Genomic DNA, 21719 nt, shown 5'->3' on the forward strand with positions numbered 1-21719 from the left:
GCGCCGCTCGCTGTTCCCGACGCGTTTGCGCGGCCACGAGGCGGGGAGAGTCGCCCGGCCCTGGGCGCCAGGCAGGAGCCGGAGGAACGCGAGCTCCGGCCGCTGGCCTGGCCGCCGGGGCTGCGACAGTCCCCACCCCCGCCTCCGGCCTCCCGAGAGCCGCGTCCGTGGGGTAGGAGCCCGGGGTGCCCGTTCGGAGGGCCCGCGGCCAGCGCAGGACGCGGTCGGCTCGGGCTGCAGAGCAGAGAAGCAGCGCGAGGTCACCGCAGTCTGGGAAAGATCCTCTGGGCTTGGAGCCCTGCGCGGTGCCCCAAACCCCTTCTCATTTACCGCGACCAAACCCTGCTGTGTGCCCGGCCCTGAGCCACATGCGGACCTGGGTCAGAGGGCGCACTTGAACGTTTTATTTATATTTTTTAAGATTTTATTTATTTGACAGAGATCTCAAGTAGGCAGAGAGCCAGGCAGAGCAAGCTCCCCGCTGAGCAGAGAGCCTGATGCGGGGCTCGGATCATGACCTGAGCCGAAGGCAGAGGCTTAACCCACTGAGCTGCCCAGGCACCCAAGTTTTTTTTTTGTTTTGTTTTGTTTTTTTTAAATTCATTTATTTGGGATGTGGGTAGAGAGCACAAGCAGGGGGAGTGGCAGGCAGAGGGAGGGGGGAAGCAGTCTCCCCATTGAGCATGGAGGCTGATGCGGGACTCGATCCCAGGACCCTGGGATCATGATTTGAGCTGAAGGCAAAGGCTTCATCCACTGAGCGCCCCAGGCACCACACCACCCAGCACTTTTTTATAACGCGCTTGCAGTCCAGTCGTGGAGAGAAAATAGAAAGTAGTACCTCCACTTTGGACAGGACAAGGAGGGTACTCTAGAGGTCATACTCCCGACACCAGGGGAAAAGGCAGGGAAGTCAGGAAAAGCTTCATGGAGGGAGCGTTGTAGGAATGGGACTCTTGAATGGCAGGGTGGGTTTCAAAGGTAGCAAGGAGTGTAGAGCACTGGGGCCCCTGGACCTCCTCTTCCCCAATTCAGTCATCCAGTCTGTGGCTTTGACCAGCCGCCGTCACGAAATAAGGACGAACACTTAGCAAGCATTCGCTACGAATCAGAACGGTTTCCGTTCCTCTGGAGTATCCTTCAGGTTCCAGAGAAGTGTCATTTTCCCTTATCAAAAGAAACCCAGGGCACCTGGGTGGCTCAGTGGGTTAAGCCGCTGCCTGCAGCTCAGGTCATGATCTCAGGGTCCTGGGATGGAGTCCCGCATCGGGCTCTCTGCTCAGCAGGGAGCCTGCTTCCTCCTCTCTCTCTCTGCCTGCCTCTCTGCCTACTTGTGATGTCTCTCTGTCAAATAAATAAATTAAAAATCTTTAAAAAAAAAAAAGAAAAAAGAAACCCAGAGCGGGGTGTCCCTAGGAAGGACCAGTTGGGCCTTTGGAACCAGATCTTCTGTAGGTTCCCACTCCCCTGACAAGCCCCGCAGCCGTTCCTGGGGAGCAGAGTACCCATGTCTCCCTCCCTGCCCCTGGATGCCCCCAAAGAAGGCACCACGAGTGTGCCTCAGTTGGAAGCTGAGGGTGGGAAGTGGGAGTCCCATGTTGGGTAAAAAGAACTTAAAAAACAAAACAAAACAGGAGCACGAGGCCAGTGAGCCGAGCGAGGCTGCGGCAAAGGCAGGAGATCACAGGGAAATCCGCTGTGGTTCTGTCTGCACAGCTCCACTGCCCGTGTGCAGCTCAGGGCGTGGACGTGGCTCTCTTCCTGCCCGGCCCCCAGCCTTCGTCATGGTCCTTGGAGTTCCCAAGTCCTGAGGCCGACTTCACAGGTGACCAGCACCATGAATGACTTCCCTCTTCAGAAAAACCTCCTTGCGCCCCTGGCGATGTGCACCGCAGGGCCCAAACATCTCCCAGTGCCGTGATCGGCTTCCGGGTGTGCCTCCGACTCGGCCTGAAACAAAACCACTTCTCCGGACAGACCCGGGGCTGCAGCCTCACCGCCCACTCAGGATTCCAAGTGTGAGTTTGGGACGCACAGAGCCTCCTCCCTTTCCTTCCTCCTCTGCCTTCGCCAGGCCTTTCCCAAATCCCGTGATTCTACCTCTTTAATCTTTACTGAGGGGTGCCCGGCTGGCCTCCGTCGCTGCAGCGAGCAGCTCTGGATCTCGGAGTCATGGGTTATGGGTTCGAGCCCCAGGTTGGTTGAAGCGATTACTTAAAAACAAAACCTTCAGAACTTAATAATATTTGCTAAATTCACTTGTAAAAGATCCTGACTGGGCGCAGATTTTGCATTCCTCCCACCGGTTCTCCACATCGCTGCGGGAGGGAGGTCGCTCTGGCAGGAGCTGAAGTGCAGATCTCCCCAAGTCCCTCTCACACGTACAATCCTTGGACGACCAAACATCTCCAGAATAAAGCCCAGACCGTGGCAGTAAGGCTCTGCACGGCGAGGCTTCCATCTGCCTCTTCGGCTTTCCCCGCCGTTCCCTTGACCCCGCACCACAGTGCTGGAGCTCCGGAGCACACCGCTCTCCCTCCCACGGCCCGTGCTCTTCCTGTCCGTGCTCGCCCGGGAAGCCCTCAGGTGTTCGAACCCAGCTCCGCACGGAAGCCTCCCCTGGTGTCCCCTCGCCAGGGTCTGGGTGGGCCTCCGGGCTGATCCCTGGGCCCACTCCTGTCCTTCGACGCGACCTTTGCTGCAGGCCGCCCACTCGCGTGTCTAAGCTGGGAGCTGCCCGGGCCTCTCTCTGTCTCCAGGGCCTAGCCAAGGGGCTCCCATGGAGTGGTTGCCTTTCAGACGGAAAGAGAGCAGGAGCCCGGATACGGAGAATCTGCCAGGACGCAGGACAGGCTGCGGGGCTGGTCTAGGGTCCAAGGGATGTGCGCGGGGCACACCGGCGAAGCCTGACCCCAAGGTGGCGTTGCTTCTCTGGAGGCCCTGGAGCCCAGCCCGGGAGTTTGGACGCTGCGATGGGAGGCCAGCAGAGCCGCGCCCCGGTGGGGAGGGCAGGCTCGCGGCGGGGAGACTGACCGCGCACGCCGGCCGCACGACCGCCAAGTGGGAGAACCAGCGGGCAGCCCGGTGCGGGACCAGGTCGCGTGCAGAGATGGCGGCGCTCCCATGGGCGGCACTGCCGCAGACGGGGCTTCAAGGTTGTCCCCCGCGAGCGAGCACTGCATCGGTCGGGGGAGGAGAGGCTGTGTAGCAGACACGAAGCTGAGTCTCTGTGGCTTGTTTGCTGCGACCAAGTCCACAGCGCAGCTCCTGGAGGCAGCGCAGGGACCTGGGCCCCCCGATGGCCCCGGCCACTCCACAGCAGGGACAGCACCAGTCTAGCCCAGGATGCGCCTGACTGGCCATCACAGCCCATCGGCCAGCCCATGACCCGGCGTGCCAACGCGGAGACCGAGGAGTGTGTCCGTTTGGGACAGAAGTGACGCCTACCCAGGACACCGGGTGGCGATGCCCCCGGAGGAGGAACGGAGATGCGAGGGACGAGGTGTGGCGTCAGGTGGCCTCACGGCCCGGGTGGGCGGGCATGCCTGTTCTGGCCGAGCGGGGTGCCTCGCAGTGTCTGGGGAGGCTTGGACCTGTGTGGAAGGCCGTGGACGGGAGGCCCCTGCCGTCACCTGGGCCTCTCCCCAGGGCTGCTTCAGACCATGACATGGCTCCAGGCGTCCCCCAAAATGACGAGGGACTCAGCAGCAGAAATGTGCTGCCTTCCGCACAGCCGGGCTTCCTCAGACACGTGCCCCGTGCATTGGCGTGAGGGAGGACCCCACGAGGGCCAGGCTGGGGGACCCCGAGGCCGTCTCAAAGGGGCCAGCGCAGGCAGCCGGAGCGGGGCCGCGTGTGGAGGACAGGGGAAGCCCTTCCGCACCACCCTGTCTGCCACAGCGGAGGGAGCAGTAAGGTGGGATGCGCAGCGGCGCGGGATGCTGTGAGCGCCAGCCCCGCGACCCGGGCACTCCCTGCCCTTGTAGATGTGGGGGCGTCACCAGCTCCGGCCGAGCCACACCCCAGGCAGTGAGGCACCAGGTTGGGGGGCCCTCCGGGGCACCCTGAGAGAGCAGGGGGAGGTTCCCTGGCCCCGTTAAAACGTTCTAAAGGAAGAGGGAGCCCTGCCCGCCGTCTCCCTACTCCTGACCTGGCCTTGGTCGCTGCTCCTCTGCCTCTCGTGCCCCCGGACCTCCCCCGCCATGTGGCTTCCCCTGGGACAACCCTGGTCCGTGCGGGATGGCCTCTGCTTCTGCCGGAACCACTCACCTGAGATCTGGGAGCAGCCCCCAGCCCCCACCCCCCACCGGGCTGAGCAGACCCTTGGGCCACACCAAAGAAACCGGAACCCAAGCCCAAGTATCAGAAACGTGTATTCTTTTTCTTTTTAATAGTAAACCTCTTTACAACAAATATAGTGAAAGAGTTTTCAAACAAAACTCATAAGAATCCCGAGGACTTTGTCTTCTTATTGTGTAGAATACTAAGAAAGCGTCACCATACAGCACGGAAAGAAATATTGAAAACAAGTCAACAGCCACACGCTTGGACTCGCCCTGCCCAGGACTCAGGAGCAGCCCCAGGAGTGTGGGTGATTGTCGGGTTTGGGGGCACGCCCATGCCTCCCCTCCCTCTCACTTCTAGGACTTGAATGGGGAAGACAAAGAGAATCCAGATTCTCTCTAGAACATTCCAGCCCCTGCCCCCACACAAACCCCACGCCTTCCCCCATCGCTGACGAGTCCCCGGGCTCAGGTTTCCTCCACGAAAGCCTGAATTCACCACCGGCCCACCTCAGGGGGTCCCAAAGAGTCAGTTAAAAATATATAGATATAGATATTTCTAGGTACACTTTTACATCATTTCTGTCTCTCCAAAGAAATAAATAATCATCAAGAGAAGGTGCATTAATTCCTTCCTGTCCCAGGTGGGGAGGGCGGGGTAAAGGTCAGGGGTCAGTCTGCTGCGTGGAGCGCACTGCTGGGGCGGGGGGGGGGGGGGGGAGGAATGGTGCGTCCCAGTGGAACGGGAGGGCCCTCCTGCCCAGTCCCTGAAAGCTGTGGGAAGGCTGGGGAGGGGCGGGGCACGGGAGGTCTCCAGTCACTGATTACTTTGGCAAACGCCCAGTTCTTAGGAGGAAGGAGTAGGTGGAGGCAAATTTGGCTTTGTGAGAGGAAGAAATGAAGCCCCCCTTGAGGGACCCATGCGTCTGGCCAGCCAGGAGCCCCTGCCCCCAAGAGAAACCTTGGGATACTGAATTGCAGAAATGTCACATGTTCATTCACAGACCTACCCTGCCCCCCGGGAGAGAGAAGACACGCTCACGCACACGCTCACGCTCACATGGTAATCAGAAGCCAGGTTTGCCATCACAAGGCAGAGGGCAAAACTGGGGATTATTGCACCGTGAACCGCAGGGGCTCTCGTCCCGCCCCCATGGGTCTAGTGGTGGGCGGACAGCCGGCAGGACCGGCCTGCGGAGGGACGAGCCGCTCAGGCTGCACCGCGCACCTGTCGCCCACACATTCAGCATTTACCGCGCCGACTACGTGCCAGACGCCGGGCAAGGCTCTGCGGATGGACGCGCAAGACTATACCCTAGTGTAGTTCAAGGCCCTGCTCCAGGCTCCTCGACTCCTGAAACTCCCTCCAGGAACCCGTGGAGAAGGCCGGGACATGCTGTGTGCCCAGTCGGCAGCTGGGGTTTCAACTCTGAGTAAGGGAGGGTCATGGCCCAGACAAAGAAGCAGCTTCCAGAAGGAAGAGGAACAGGAGTGTGGCCCTGAAAGCAGGGTGGGGGCAGGGGAGGAGCAGGAAGGGCAGCTGCATGTGTGCAAAGGGCCAGGGGCCAGATGGCCACTCGTGCTTGGAGCCCAGGAGAGCCGGGGCCCCGGGGAGAAGCAAAGGGGGCGACTGCAGGCTCCCCACAACGGTGGTCCCAACCTGTCAAAGCCGAGGGCGGATGGAGGAGGGGCCGGGGTGGTGGCAGGGACCCAGCCGGAGAGGCGTGGAGCCGGCAGCCAGGGTCGCGCAGCATGGCGGGCTCCCATTCCTCCACAGACGCCAGGCACGCGCACGTGACGTGCCCTCGGAGCTCGCCTCTCTCGGTCGCGGACTGGCCCGGATGGGCTCAGAGACACACACGGGTGTCCACGCCCGCCCGCACACACACACACACACACACACACACACACACTCCGGATGGCCTCGTGCACACGCTAAGGGACACGTGCGGTCACACACGTCCCTGCTTCTGGTTCCTTCCCTGCGTCAAGTGTCAGAATACTGCAAACGACTGAGTCCCGGAGGCAGGACTGCAAAGGTGGGCCCCGTCTGTCGTCTACTGTCCCACTAGGATGACGCCCCAGGGAGCCGTGCAGGGGAAGGACTGGGCCACACGCCCTGCTGGCCCGCACAGCCACCTGCCCGCGGGGCCCAGCCCCCTCCAGTCTGGTCTGGGCTCCGGCCTGAGGTCCCGGCAGAGGGGCGGGCTCAGGGAACAAGAAGAGCAAGGAGTCTCATCTGTACAGTACGGGCCGCTTGAGTCGTTATTATTACAATATACTTTGACAAAAATAGAATCTCATTTCATATCAATACAACAACAACAAAAAAACCAGTTTCCTGGACTGTTACACGGCTAACGTTTTCCAAAGGTTGCTATTTACAATTACAGTAGCCAAGAGGGAAGGTGGGCTGCGGCCGGGGGCGTGGGACAGGAGGTAGCCGACCAGGAGGACGCCCAGAGCAGGGAGGTGGGGTCGGGGGCGGGAGGATGTTGGGGGGGGACTGGGGAGGGCCCAGGACCCAAGGAGGGAGGTGGCCTTCCACCGTCACGCCAGACCAGTGTCCCTCCTGTGGGGATGGGTCCGTGCAAGGAAGAGCCAGCCCCCACATCCCTGCCCAGCGCCGAGCCCCTCACCGGAGCATCCCCCTCCCCACGCCCCCTGCACCTTACGGCCTGTTTTCTGGGGCTGCTGCCGGAGGGAGGGACGGACGGAGAGCTACTGCACTACATCATCGCAGAGAAACCGCGAGGGAGGGAGGGGCCCCGGTTCCCCCTCACCCCAGCTCTCGGCCCCTCCTCATGGCTCTCCATCTTTCTCTCCAAATGTGCATCCAAGGGGTCCCCACCTCAAACCCTGCCCCCAGCCTCAGAATCCCAGGCCAGAAGCTCGGCCAGTACCCCCACACCTCGGGGGTGCGTGCTGCGTGCGTGCAAGGGTGCTAGGCAGGGGTGCTCTGCCCCAGGTGCCTGCGGCCACGGGAGGAGCCCAGGCGCAGAGACCCTTTCCAGAACCTGTGCCTCGCCTCCCCCCGAAACACAAAGCCACCCAACAGGCTGACTTTGGGGTTTCAGTCTATTGTAAGGGGTTTTGTCGTTTGGTAGGTTTTTTGGTTATTTCCCTCTGTCTGGGGGACGGGGTGGGAGGGCTCCGCATGCAGGGCTCGGCACCTGTCCTGTCCCAGAGGCCCATCGGGCTCCCACCCCTCCTGCAGCATATGTGTACAACGTGCAAAGTGTCCCCCCCTTCCCGCAAAAAACAGCCCCCCCAACCAGTGAAATGGCAGGGGGTGCAGAAAGAGGGGACGGGACCGTCCTCCTCTCCAAAGCGAGAATCCAAATTAAAAAAAATATAATAATAATAATAATAATATAATAATTATACACAAACGTAACCGTCAACAGGACACGGAGCACAAAAGGAAGTGGGGGTCGAGCGGGAGGAGCCCAGGGCGGGGAGGGGTGGGCGGTGAGATTGTCAGCTCTTCGTCAGGGAGGCTGAGAGGAGGGGGTGGGAATCGTCACTTTAATGTCTGCGGAGAGAGGAGACGGAGCAGGGGTCAGGGCCCAGCCCCGGGCTAGGCGCCCCCATTCCCCTCTCCCCGCAGGGCTGGGCCAGCTTGGAGGGGCCTGTGGCAGGGCGGGGGCGGCCAGAGGCCTCCCGGGTGTGGGCTCGGGAGCAGGGTTGGCCCCGGGGTGCAGCAGGCCTGCGGCGGGAGGGGCGGCGCTACAGTACCCAGGTGTCCAGCCGCATCCTCTTCACAGCAGGGCCCTCGGCCTCCGGCTCCTGGGCCGGGCGCAGCAGGCCCAGCGTGGGCCCGAAGTCCCCCCGTCCGTCGTCCCGGTCCCCGGTCTCGTAGGAGCCGCTGGCGGGGCTGCTGAGGCCGTCTCCAGGCTCGGGGCGGGTGGCCGGGAACACGGCTGGAGGGGGCGGTGCGGGGCTGCGCTCCCGGCTGGGGGACACCGGCTCCGACTTGATGCTGATGTGGGGGTGGGTGGTGACTGTGAGGGCGGCCCCCACGTGGGGCAGCGGGCTGCCCGGGCTGGGCACCAGGACAGGAGCAAGGAGGCGGGGAACATGGGGGTGGGAGGGAGAGGGAGGAGGTGGGGCAGGGAGGGACGCACAAGGAGAGCCGCCAGAGGGGAGACAGGAAACAAGGGAAGGAGTCACGTTAGTTCTTTCCGTCCTGTGTCACCCAAGACAGCCTGGTGCTCTGGGCTGGCTTGGGAGGGGCTCCGGGGCTGCCTCTCTGTGCCCCATGTCCCGTGCCGTCCGCTGGTGACAGAGCACCTCGGGGGGGGGGCACCCCGCTCCCGACAGGGACCTCCTCTTCCCAGCCCCAACCCTGCCTTCCCTGAGCCCCCTGCCCGCCCCAGGGCGCCCTGGGACTCACATCAGGCTGCTGAGAGACACGGGGACCAGATGGGGCTGCGGCTGGGGCTGCTGCGGCGGCTGCTGCGGCGGCTGCTGGGGCTGCTGCGGCGGCGGCTGGGGCTGCTGCGGCTGGGGCGGCTGCGCAGGCTGCGTGGGCTGCGGCCAGGCCGTGACGCTGCCTAGTGACAGCCCCCCGGGCGAGCTGAAGGTCGGGAGGGAGGAGAGCTCGGCGCTGCTCAGCTGGTAATCTGCGTGGGGGGGGAGAGGACAGAAGGACTCAGCGCCCCCCAGCGCAGGGACCCGAGAAGGGAACGTGCGCCTCCCAGGCGGCAGGCGCTGCTTCTCGGCAGGAGGAAGAGATGCGTTTTTAAAACAGCTTAACTCTTCTCTTCCCTTCCACCACGGGTAGGCGTCACTCTCAAGATGTCACTGAAAGAGGGAAAGTCAGGAGGGTCTGACACAGCCCAACCGTCATCGCTTCGGCAGACAGGTCTTCACCTGCCTGCGGACCCCGAGCACACGTTGCAGGGAAGCAAACTGCCTCACCGCCCTCTCCCGGGGCCGTTCCCTGCACTGCGAGACTGTCCGTGCCCAAGGGTCCAGGGGTTCGAGCCGCCGTGTCCACACAGCCACCAGGTGGATGTGCGTGGCCCCAACTGGGCCCGCGGCGCGGAGCGGCGGCAAGGGCACCCTAACCCCTGTGGCCCCGGCCGGGTTCCCCGCAAGGCGGAGCTCCTTGCTCCTTACTGTCTTGGTCTTAAGGAAGAAGCTGACGTCTGCGCAGCGGACGCCATGCCGGGCACTCCCACGGCAGCCTGTCTGGGCTGCTTGGCAGAGGTGCTCCGAGGAGCCCAGGGCAATGGCGTTGTGGGGGCGCACAGGCACACCCCACGTGGCCCCCCCACCGCGCCCTCACTCAAGGGCTCCCTGGCTGTGCCCTGGTCTTTGTGCAGGGACCACGGCACCACTGCACAACGGAACAAGAAGGGCGGGGGCGAGACCCCCAGAGGCCCCGTAACCTGGGGCAAGCGATGCACTGGGACTTGTCCGCCCAACACGCACAGCACGAGGCCTGACGGGCGAGGGAAGGCACACGGGCGCGTACCACGGCGTCTGGCACACGGGACGGATCCCAAAGACCTGGGGCTGTTCCTAATTCACGAGCGAGGCAATCACAGCGTCCGGTGTGGGGGACCCCGGGTGGAGACGAGACCCTGAGCTCCTGCCTAACCCGTAAGTCTCGCCCAGAGACGGTCCCTGCCTCTAGTCTCATAACAACACTGTAGGCTGAGACACCGGTCCTTAACAAAAGCAGAGCAAGGGCACGAAGGAGCCCCTTGGATTCAGGTGACAGACAAGGATGCCCATCCTCGAGCTCCTGCCTCGCCTGCCATCCCACTGCCAGGAGATGCGAGGGGCCCGGCTCCCGTCCCGCACGTTGCCACCACACTGGGGCCCCAACTGTGCGGAGGCCCAGGGCCCCCTGGAAAGGAGGGACATGGCGCACAGGCCGCCTGGCAGCCCACTCGCTCCGGACCCAGAGCGACCCGCGGACCTCTGCGGCCAGCGCCAGTGAGGGGCCGGGCCTGCCCCTTCCCCGGGACACCAGCGGAGCTGGCCTGCCCTCAGCCAGAACTTGAGCAGGAGCCAGGGACTAGGAACGCCGGACAGCTGGACGGCAGTGCGTTTGCGTCTGTACGCGGAGGGCCACCTGAAAACACCTGCTGTGGAAACAGAGGTGCGCTGGGCGGCTGCAGCCCCTTGCGGACCCAGAGCCCCAGCTTCTGGGAGGGCACGAGGGGGCCCACACCTCCCAGCAGGGCCCCAAGGGCAGGTCCCGGGTCAGAACGTGCTTTCACACCACAGTGCCAAACAGTCTGAAGTCTGGCCTTGCCGGGCGCCTGTCCCAGTGTCACAGAGGCCCGCTAACCTCCCCTCCTGCTTCAGGAGACTCCCAAGGGCCGGACACGATGGCAGGAAACCACGGCCACGTTTCGGGGTTTCCAAACACTGGAGCTCCGAAACAGTGGTCTGTGCTGCTCTCTGCCGCCCACCCCGCCTGCCCTCGACTCTTCTAGAAGAGGAGACTGGACCCTGGAGGCACAGCCATCTGCGGCTGCCCACGGGCCCCATACAGACAAGGGCCGCAAGCACAGGGTCGAGGGCGCAGGGCTGAGGGGTGACCACCCGACACCTGGGCAGGGACATCTGCATTTGGACGCGGTTGGCGGGGTCCAGCCCCTCACGGTGGCGGGGCTGCTCCAGCTCCCTGTCTTGCCCCGGGGGGCTTCCCTGTGTCTGCAATGGTGCGGTTCTAGCTTTGTTCCCAGGGAGGAGGCAGGAGCGTGCGACCACCTATACAGGTTTCTGGAGCAGGGGCTGGGGAGGTGGGAGTTTAAGGGCCTTCTGGTCTAGTCTGATCCAGCACAAAACAGCCGCAGCACAAGCCAGTCCCGGGACTGGGACCCTGTGGAGCGCCTGAGGTCTCGGCGGGGGAAACAAATCCTCAGACACAAGGTGCTGAGGCGTTTCCCCGTGAGCAAGTCCGGCGTGGAGCGCAGGCCGGGACGGCCCAGAGGGTCACCAACTGCTCCCAGAGGGGACTGTGGGGGACTCAGGAGGGCCTGAGCACTGGGTGTCCTGTCCGAATTCTCCCACCCAGAGGCCCCCCGCCACGTCTCCGAGCAGCTCTCCACCCGCACACCCCTGCCCGACCTCATCAGCCCCCTCTCCTCCCTCCTCCCGGAGCCCCTCCTGGCGCTCCTGGCAGTCGGGGCAAACCTTCCTGACAGACTTCTGTCTCCGGCCTGCTCCGCCGGTGCCCGACTCCCTCACCTCCTGCTCCTGCTCCTGCTCCTCCAGGAGAGCCTCACTGTGCTGGGCTGTGCTGGGCTGTGCTGCCCAGACCATGCCCCTCCCTTGCCCTCCCCTCCCCAGCCCTGGGCCCCTGGTCAGCCGACCTCTGCCTTGGCTCCTCCTCAGACAGGAGGCTCCCTAAGGGCAGGGACTCTTCTCCATTAGGTCCGATATTAAAAATGGGGAATACCTACTTATTAACTTGAATTTCAGACAAAACAATGAGTAATTTTTTAACATTTTAGCAGAAGAAAGTCTTTGACACGCACTTATCCTCAAAAATTGTGTTTTATTTGAAATTCAAATTTCAGTGGGCATCGGTTTCTACTTGCTGACCCTGGCAACCTCCGTCAGGTGGGGGCTCCCCTCCCCCCGAGCATCCCCCAGCGACTCTCTCCTGCTCCCCTCGGGTCCTGGTCCAGCCCCCCGGCCAGGCAGCTCGGTGAGCGGGGAGGCCGTGGAGCCCAAGCACTCACCTGTGTTGTAGGCAGTGGGCATGGAGGAGAAGGGGAGGCCCTGGCTGAGTAAACTGGGCGTTGCCACGGAAACCACTGGCGTGGTGAGCGAGTGGGTGGACTGGGAGGCCCCGAGGCGCTGGGCATTGTTCTGCAGGAGGAAAGGGGTCGGTTGATGGATGGTGGATGGTCGTCACCAGGCAGGTGGCGGGAGGGTGGGCTGCCTTCCCCCCAGCCCTCCTATCCAAGGACAAGCTGGGGCCCCAGGCCCCCAACAGCCCTAGGCTCGGTCTGGAGGGGGACGCGGACAGGCAGGACTGCTGGCGCGTCCCCAGAGAGGCCGAGACCCGGGGCAGGAGACACGCCTGGCCGGGCGGAGAAGCAGACTGGGCGGCCCTCCCAGCCCGCCTCGCCGCACGCCCAGCCGGAGCGCACGGGCCTCTGTGCGGGAACGCCAGGCCCGCGTGTGCACACATGTGTGCGGGGCTGTCAGCCCCATCCGCTGCTGAGTCACTTGTTTATTCCAGCCCCACGCCGCGGCCGAAACTGCCGACGTGTTGGCCGCCAAAGCCCGCTGCCTTTTCCAGCCTCCCTGGCCCCCATTGGGGAACCGGGGAGGGAGAGGCCCCGCCCTCGCGGCAGGTGGTGGCCAGTGTGCACACGGGAGGGCGCGTGCGCAGCTGCCATTGCCTGAGCACATGCGAGGCGCGCTGCGTGCGGGACCAGCAGGACCAGGCAGAGGGGCTGTGGCGAGCCCCCTCCCCCACACTCCTACCCCCCAACCCCAGGTAAATCTGGCTCAGCCTGGGACCTCTGCAGCTCTGGGAACGCGCTGTCATCGCCCGCCGGCCCCCTGCTAAGGAGGCCCCGGTCCTGGGTCCCAAGCTCAGCAGGATGGAGCCGGGGGCAAGTCCGGCACAGCCCCCCCAGACGGGCATCTTGGGGCCCCAGCAGGCAGGCCCGCTGAGGCTTGGGGCTAGCCCCTACCCCATGCACACGCGCGTGGCACACACGCAGAGCAGAGGAGGTGTGGGTGAACACGGCACACAGACAGGCACGCATACACAGGTACAGGCACGTGCACATCTGACCCCCGAGCCCTGCCCCATTCAGCCCTGGACCCCGCCCAGCACGGAGGAAACACCGCACAGCACACAGGCCGCTGGAGGGACAGGGCGCACGCTCCCCAGGGCCGCATGGGGCCATAGGCTGACCCAGGGCTCCAAGCCACCACACACGTCTCTGGGCCTCACTTACCAGATCTAAGTGGTCCTCCGTCTGGGAGCGGAAATGAAAGCAAGGGGCGGTTCAGTGTACGGCCCTGGCCCTCGCCTCACTCCCCGGCCCCCACAGCCGCCCCGTCCACCTCCTCGCACAGGAGCAGGACAGCTGTGCAGCCCGGACAGGGCTCTTTGGTGTACACACCGACTCCAGAAAATGCCACAGCCCGATGTCCACCAGTTAGGAACCAGTTAGGAACCCGTCACAATCCAAGCCTCGTCTTTCCGTGGCGCTGGCAAACCTCCCCCCGCCCCTCCCTGGCACAGAACCTTGTCTCCCACCTCCTGGCCCTTCCTCCTGCCCTCACGGGTGGCACGTCCACGTTCCGACCTCTCGGAGGGCCCTCTGGAGAGCGAGAGCTCACAGGAAGTCCAACTTCCGTGGTCTCCCTTGGGCAGTCCCACAGACCGGCTGGCCTGCACCCCTCCTGCCGGAGCTCGGCTCTTCCCCACCCCAGCCCCCGCCCCTCGGTGCAGACCCCCACTCACCAGATGATGCATCAACCCTTTTCCTCCCTGGGAGGTGATGACCCTCAGGTCAGGCTTGCGACTGGGGGCTCCGAGCTGGGCGCCGTGGGTGGGCGGAGGTGGAGACTTGGCAGGGATGCCCTTGTTCAGAGTGCTGCCGTTGGCCACGGGCAGGAGCCCGGGGGAAGCCCGAGCACTGCCATAGCCGTTCCCTGAGAGGAGGAAAGGGCGTCAGAGGACAGATGTGGACCCAGCCCTCCACCCCTGGGCCAGGACTCCACCCTCAGGCTCGCGGGGACTGCTGAGCTCTCTGAGCCTCCCCGAAAACCCCCGTCCTAGGAGAAGGGGAGAAGCCCCCTCACTCCGGAATTACCGGATTATTCCCTTGGCTCTAGGCGACGTGTGCCAGAACACGGGGGCAGAAGCACCAGAGCCGGAAGCCGCGTGGCCTCGCCTCCCCACCTCCCTTCTGGTGACACAGGGCAGGGTGTCCAGCACCTTCCGACCCCATGACCTGCCCTGACTTCTCACAGGGGCCCGGCTGCAGATGGGGAGGGCAGCCTGGGACGTGGGCCTCCGCAGGGACCCCCGAGGCACCCCGACCACTCAGACTGCAGCTTTGGCCAGAGACGGGGTACACGGGACAGGACGCCCACGGCCCTGGGGGAGATGAGCCGTCGGCCGGTGGTGGTGCTGTTGCTGGTCACGGGGGACCAATAACACCCCCCCCCACGGGTGACCACCAGTGTCATGAGGACCCCGTGCGCTTGCGCCACCATCTACACAGGCCCCTCATTCATCCGAGCTCACTGAACCCTCACGCTGAACCTCGTGAGGCAGACAGGAGGGGGGTGAGCCCCAAGCCCAGGATGGGGAACTCGAGGCCTGGCGGGCAGAGGCTCACGGACTCGTCCAGGGCAACGTGGCAGGCTGGACGCCATGCCAGGCCCCACCCACACTCCACATGCTGGGCCTGGGCACGGGGAAGGCCCGTCTTGGCCTGGAGACTGCAGGCCCTTCTCCAGCCCTCTTCGCCCTCCTCAGAGATGAAAGGATGGCCACCGTGCCCTCCACGCCCCGACCCTGGTGCCCTGTCACTCCCAAGGATGCACTGGATGGTGCCTGGGGCTCAGCTGCAGACTCTAAAGCCCAGAGACGTGGGGACAACCACAGTTCTGAGTGTCACCTTGCTCTGTCCCCCGGGAACACAGTTCCCCTCCAGGTGTGGGGCTGTTGCCACCCCAATTTCCGGATCACTCCGGGCACGGCCGGAATGTTGGCATGACGTCAACGGTGACATCTGAAGTCATCGTCACCAGCCAGCCAGCAGCACAGGGCAGGGGAGAGGCCGTCGGCGGCCGGGGGTCCGAGCAGGGACGCGTCGGCAGCGCCATACACAGGCATCCTCCAGATCCCACCCAGACGCCCCGTTCACCAGAGAAGCCTCGCCTCCCTCTCCCCACGCGGAGACGTGGGTCTCTTCTTCCAGTCTGCCCGGGATTCCCTGAGCCTCCGGCTCTGGTGACCGCCCACGCCAGCCAGGGCCGCAGACCGCCCTCAGGCTCAACTCGGGCCCTGGGACCTTCCTCTCATCTCCTCTGGGTCCCTCCGGGTCCCTGAGGCCTGCGAGGCCACCGAGCAGACCACTCACCGACAGGGCTGGGGCAGGCTCCGTTAGCACTGTTGAGGTCGCCCCCCAGCATGGCCCCTGGGGACAAACAGAGCCACAGTGAGCTGGCAGGACGGCACCTTCCACGGCGGGACCCAGGCCCGCAGAGCGGCAGGAGTCCTGGTCCCTTCCCTCAGGAGCCACCCAAGCGAGGGACGGAGGGCTGTGCTGGGCGAAGGGCGACTCCTGCTGGTAGCGGAAGCCCCGAGCGCCCGGCGGGCCTCCTCCCCACCTCACCTGCGCTGGCCGGCCGCTGGGGCAGGCCCGGGGACACGCTGTTCCTCTGCAGCGCTGGCTGCTGGGGGGACAGGAGCCGCGGGTCCGTGAGGGATGACGTCACCAAGGAAGGGGTGACCAGAGAGCCGCTGGGATTGCTGAACTGCAGGGAGCTCTGACTGGACACAGGCACCGTGACGGGCATGGCGAAGTTGGGGGCTGGCACAGCGGACTAGACAGAAGATGGAGAAGCGGGGTCAGGCCAGGCGACACCCCCACCCCGGACCCACTGTGGCTGGGGACAGGCGGGCCCGGGCTCCTTGATCCTGGGCTGTGTGTGCGAGGGTCCACGGCTCAAGCTCTCCCGCCTGGCCCTCTCGGAGGCGGTTTGCTGGAGGGAGCGCTTTGGGACAGAGTTCTGGCCCAGAGAACGAGACCTGCTCGCAGCAGACGGGGCCAGGGACCCCCGAAGGCCCCCAGTGGAGGCGGGTTAGTCCTCAGCCAGGCGGGACACACGGGGAGCAGGTTAGAGGGCCTGAGGACAGACCCACGCGCACCCACGCAGCTGGGGACGGCCTGCACCGAGGCTCGGGACCCGCGTCACCTGTGCTCCCTCAGCGGGCGGCTCGGGCCAGCGGCGTCCGCGAAGGCCCCCCGGACACCCGGCCCTACTCTCCTGCTGGCTACGGCCCTCAAGTCATCTACACAGCCCTGCGGCCGCTCCCGGCCCGCACTCCGCCCACACGGAGACTCAGCCAGGGCCACGGGCACCCACGGCACGGCGGGGTGGCGCCTCGCTGGTGACCGCCAGCCGCGGCGCGGGACGGGCGTCAGGGGCGGCCGGGGGCCGGCGCGAAGCCACACCATGCACCGCGGGAGACGGCCCCATGCGACTACTCACGGCCAGTCTATAACTCTGCATCATTCTATCAAACTCCTCGTCTATCTTTTTATACTTCTCCTCCGTCTGGGGGGTCAGGGCAAACACCTCGTCCGCCTCGGGGCTCTCACACTCCCTGTGCTTCTTGTGCAGCGCCTGGGGGCCGGAGGGGGCCGACAGACACGCGGTGAGTGGGGCTCACCCCGTAGCGCCGGAAGAGCCCGTCCAGCTCCTCGCTGGCGCGCCGGTACTTGTCCTCCAGCAGGGGGCTCTGCTCCAGCGAGTCCTCCCCGTCGGGCTCGGGGCTGTCGCAGCCGTTGAAGCCCTTCTTCCTCAGGGTCTGCAACCGCAGCAGGGCGTCAGCCGGCTCAGCGGGGCGGGGTCCCGGGCGCCCTCCTTCCTTCTCCCCACCCCCACGCTCTGGGTCCCCAGCATGTCCCGGCCACCCCCTTCTCCTCCTTGTGCTACTGTGGGAACACGCGCTGGGTTCGGGGCGTGGGGCGGGGGGACAACCACGAGCGGCTCAGGCCCCAGGGCCCACCACGGGGTGGGGGGGGTGGGGGCCCACAATGCACCTGGCACAGACCCCTGCTTCCCAGGTGACAGGTGGGGCGGGGCCCTGGGGGGATGGGCTGGGAGCGGATGCCGGGGAGGGGGGCCAGCCCCTGCCTGACCACTCCCAGTACCCCGTGAGGGAAAGGCAGCCCTGCTCACAGGAAGAGGGGGAGAGACGCGGAGACAGAGACAGAGGAAGAGGCCCGAGGAAGCTGGCCTACAGGGAGCCTCTGCTGTGCGGCCCCCCACACGCTTCCTTGCGGGGGGGCCCTCGCCATGTCAGGGACCACCTGGTAGGTGTGGAGCAGACCCCCGAGTTCCCTCTTCCTGCTCTAAACACCTTCACAGACGCTCGTTCTGTCGTTAGTGGATAACGAATGCACGTCTTCCGTTCTAGTTGAGAGTACTCTCTTTTCTCTATTACAGAACTAAGGTAACTTCCTCCACATCTTGGAGTTCAAGCGGGAGGCCAAGCCTGTGGCTTCCCGGGCACCCGCCTCACTGGCAGAAGCTCTGTTCCCTGAAAGCGCGCACGCCCCGTGGGAGAAGCAGGAACTGGGCTGTCTTGTTGAAGTCCCGCCACACCCTTCCACGCTCGCCCCGGCCCTGCTTCGCGGACGTGGGCACCACGGCCCGAGGACACATGGCCAGGAAAGGCCACCACTGGATTCCAAGGCCTGTGTCCTCCGACAGCCTGCAATGCTGGCTTGTTTTGAAACAGAAAACGGAGCCCCAGGGACCCACAAAGGGACAGAAGCAGAGCGGGAGAGCCGGAAACAGAGGAGGAAAGAGAGAGACAGACTCAGATGCAAGAACGGACCAACGGCGGACAAGGGGAGAAAAAGAGAGAACCAGAGGGGCGACGGAGCAGAGGGACGTCCTGCCAGCCTCGCAGGCACGAGCGGAGGCGCCGCGGGCCGGGGTGCACACCGGGCCGGCGGCTGCCCGCCCGCCTCCTGGGTCGGGACGCGGAGCGCGCGCCCAGGCCCACCTCGATGATGTCGGCGTTGGTGCGGCTCTCGTGCGGCTCGTTGTACTCGGTGTACTTGAGCAGGACCTTGTCCATGTCGGTGCTGGCGTACTGGAACAGCTTGTTGGAGTGGTTGAAGATGATGAGGGCGATCTCGCAGTCGCACAGCACGCTCAGCTCGTACGCCTTCTTCATCAGCCCGAACTTCCGCTTGGTGAAGGTCACCTGCGGGCGCGGCAGGGCCGGCGGGGCGGGGCTCAGTAAGAGCCTGCTCGGGAGCCCCTGGCCTGAGGTGGTGGTGGGGGGAGACAGGCCAGCACCTTCCAGCCAGCGTACGGCCACCGTGCAGCGCAGAGCTGCCTCACGGAAGGGGGAGAATCTGGACGGACAGAGCTCCACAGGGGCTGTGAGTGGGTCAGGGAAGGAAAACGGGAGGGCTTCCCAGATCTTCCCCTGCTGTAGGAAGACGGGAGAATTAATCTTAGAGAACAGGGTGTGCCTGGGCATGGCCTGAAGCTGGCGTATGGCCCCTGGGTGGGGTGGGCCTGGGGGTACTTGGGAAGGACACCCAGGTCTCCTCTTACAGCAGCAGATAAGCCTTGGAGTTCTAAGATAGAGTTCCGAGGGCTGCAGGGAGCTGGGGGTTCCTCTCCTCCCACTTCAGTCCTTCCCCTTCCATAATAGCCTCCAGAGGCCCCCTCCTCAAGGAAGCCCTCTTGGACCTGCCCTCACCCCCTCCACGTGGCTCCAATACCCCTTCTCACCTGTCGGTTCCGCTCATCAGTGATCCGCTGGATCTGAATCTTTTTCCTCCCCATCTTCTCCGGGGATCCTCAGTGCTGGGGGGAGGGGATCGCTGGGTGCAGGTCTGGGTGCGCCTCACACTGTGCTCATGAACGGCCTAGGACCAGGGCTCAGTTCATGGTCTGCAGGACAGCTTCTGCACAGCGTCCTGGGAGGGGAGGGTCACGAGAGGACAGTCAGCCCTGGCTAGCAGCAGCACTCAGGCCAGGCTCACCGCACCCTGGGAGAGGCTGGCAGCATCCACCCCAGCCTCGAGATGGGGACACGGGGGTGCCCTGAGGCAGCAGCAGGCCCAGGCCCCAGCCCGGGCCCCAGACCGGGCTCTCTCCACACCAGCGCGGCCGCTCTCGGGTTCCAGATCACACACAGTTAGTTGGCTTCCAAGGGTCTGGGTCCTGGAAAATGCCCCCAGCCCTCTCCTCTGCCCAGAACCCGCCTGGAGTAGAGACAGCTGGGTCTGCCGGCTGCCCCTCGGGCCTAGAGGGGCACTGCCGTTCGCGGCGCCCGGTGCAGAGAGCACCTCCTACCAGGGCCACGTGCTGCTAACCCTGGTGCCAGAACAGGTGCACTCTGCGGCCCAGGGTCAAGCACACAGAGCAGCCTGGAGCCTGGGAGCCCGGGGTGGGGCTGGGGCTGCAGAGCCCCCTCCCCCTCCCTCGAGGGCTGCTCCATGCCCGTACCCCCTCTCCTCCATGGGCCTCTGCCTCAAAGTTCTGCTTCAAGAGCCACTTCTGCTGCTTGAAATAAACAGACACATACACCACCCCCCCACAGCAGAGTCTGCAAGCTTTCTCCGCACGGGGGTCCACGGCGATCCACAACTATTTTGGGCCCCGTGGGCCATTCGGGTCTGCACAACACGTAAACACAGACGGGCCACAGGGCTCAGGGACAACAACAGGCACAGGGGCAGCTGTGGCCCCGAGGGCACAGCCTGCAGATGCCCGCTCTGGGGGACCACGCCGTGTCTAGGACCCGAGTCCAGTCTGGGCTCCAGCCCTTCCCAGCCTTGCCCCCCGATCCCGGAAGCACGGATCAAGGACGGAGCCGCTGGCGTGCACCGAGGCTGCTGGCCTCCAGAAGCATGCAGACGCCCCCCTCATCTTCCGCAGGTTCGGCAGCCAGCTGGGCGGCTCCAGGGCGGACCAGTGTGTGCGGAGGGAAGCCCAGGCTGACCCAGGAAGTGCCCACGCTCAGGTGTGGGCGGTGCCCAGACAGGCTGGGTGAGCCCTCAGGGACTGGATGGACCTGGGGTGGGATGGAGGCATGCGAGGAGCCCATGGCCCCTTGGGCTCTGTGAATGGGGAGAATCAGAGGTGGAGCCTTCTGGGAGAAGGGCTGGGGGTGGGGGCTAGCGAGCAGGAGGTCCACGCTTTCCAAAGCCACTCTGGGTCTGAGGAAGAGCACTGGCCGTGGAGGTCCAGCCTGAGCCCCGACCACAGAGCTCCAGGCAGAGACCCTACAGCACAGTCCAGCAGGTGGGCTCTCACTGCCCCCAACCTGAGCAGAGAGGACAGGCACACCTGTCGTTTGGGACCCCCTCCCCAGCCCCCACTTTCAGGGGCTGCTGAGTCTTCCCTGAGCCTTTCCAGCCCCCCTCAACCACGGCCCCTGAGGTCCCACAGTAGATGGCAGAGCTCAGCCTTGGCAGCTCGGTCAAGGAGGGCAGGGGAGAGGGAGGGGAGGCAGGGAATCTGGACTTGGGAGGACTCAGGAACACCCCTTCCCATCAATTCCTGTCCCTAGGACTGGTCCTCAGGCTCTCCCTAGCCCAGCTGGAAAGAGAGTTTCTGCTCTGTCCCGAGATGGCAGGAAACAACCCCATGGTGCTCCGCACAGCCAGAGGGATCCTCCATCCCCCTCTCCCCGACAGGGGGCCCAAATCTCTTCCTCTCTCCCTTGTTCTCCGGGTACTCCTTAGGTCCTGGGTCCCCTACTGCCCCCCCCACAACAGCCACCCAGCCCTCGCAGCCCTGAGTGGCCCCCGCAGCCGCCCCACTCCTTGCCTATGGCTCCATCTCTGCCAAAGACCACGTGGAAGGCCCCAGCCCAAGGATTTCAGCCCCCATCAATCCATCCCCCAGTGCAACCCCAAAGCTGTGTTCCTCAGAGCTGCGGGACTCTGGGCTCCCAGGGAGGGCGGAGAGGGGGCGCAGAGAACAAGGAGGCCACGACGATGGCTTTTTCTTGGAAAGCCTGTCCCGGCCTCGTGTAACGGGTTTCACGGCCGCCCTCCCAAGCTCAGAGCGTCTACCTTCCCTCCGCTACCCAGTCCCCCAGCTCCCTCTCGCTGCCTTTTGTGCAAAAGCAAATTCTTGCTGGGATGTGGCCTCTTATCCGCTTCGGGCCAGTTCTCTCTCTTCCTCCAAGTGGGGAGAGAGCCTCTCTGTGCTCCTGTGAGCCCTGCAAAGTCAGTCCTGCAGTCTGACCTCGTTCCCTTGGTTCTCAGGGTCCCTGCCCTTCTAGCACTTACCACCACCGCACACTGGCTACATCCCCGCGCTTCCATTCCACGCCCGGCTCCCCGGGAGCTCGAGCTAGAGCAGGAGCCACGTCCGCCCTTTTCGCCACTCTACCCCCCCATAAGGAGGAGCTCAGGAAGACTCTGCTCAAACGAGGACCGTCTCCCTCGCGACCCTGTGAGAAGGCCTTCTGGTGGTCTCACTCCAGTCAGTCCCGCTGCGGGACCTGCAGCCTCTCACTGTGCCCCTGAACTTGTATGTTTGGACAGCACCGGCCCTCCGAGCGTGCCCGCCTCTCCGGGCCGGGCCTCAGCCCTCCCCATCCTTGGGCTGCCTGGTGCAGAGGGTGAGACTCTGAAGTCTGCGGAGCGGCCCCGAGCACATGGAGATGGAGAGGATGGGGTTGCTTAGGCAACTGTCGCCTGGCAACCAGCTCCCTGGCTG

General features: G+C 64.5%; 1 protein-coding gene across 5 annotated transcripts in view; it reads right to left on the reverse strand.

Annotated features, from left to right (window-relative positions):
• Positions 1–6523: 6523 nt before the first annotated feature.
• The window catches only part of MEF2D (myocyte enhancer factor 2D), a 28165-nt gene continuing 12969 nt past the window's right edge, over positions 6524–21719 (reverse strand). For 3 of the 5 annotated variants that reach the window (XM_044266583.1, XM_044266587.1, XM_044266585.1), the window contains exons 2-12: positions 18774–18961; positions 18031–18234; positions 16687–16824; positions 15626–15836; positions 15371–15427; positions 13741–13931; positions 13229–13249; positions 11993–12122; positions 8680–8908; positions 8022–8328; positions 6524–7818 (exon numbers count right to left, since the gene is read on the reverse strand). In XM_044266583.1, coding sequence (XP_044122518.1) covers positions 7807–7818; positions 8022–8328; positions 8680–8908; positions 11993–12122; positions 13229–13249; positions 13741–13931; positions 15371–15427; positions 15626–15836; positions 16687–16824; positions 18031–18234; positions 18774–18827 — 1554 coding nt within the window. In that variant the 5' untranslated portion in view covers positions 18828–18961 and the 3' untranslated portion in view covers positions 6524–7806. Of the gene's footprint in view, positions 7819–8021; positions 8329–8679; positions 8909–11992; positions 12123–13228; positions 13250–13740; positions 13932–15370; positions 15428–15625; positions 15837–16686; positions 16825–18030; positions 18235–18773; positions 18962–21286; positions 21485–21719 lie in introns of those variants that run through there. The other 2 variants (XM_044266586.1, XM_044266588.1) reach the window with 2 other exon arrangements.

The sequence above is a fragment of the Neovison vison genome, chromosome 10 (genome assembly GCF_020171115.1).
Source record: "Neovison vison isolate M4711 chromosome 10, ASM_NN_V1, whole genome shotgun sequence".
Lineage (NCBI taxonomy): Eukaryota > Metazoa > Chordata > Mammalia > Carnivora > Mustelidae > Neogale > Neogale vison.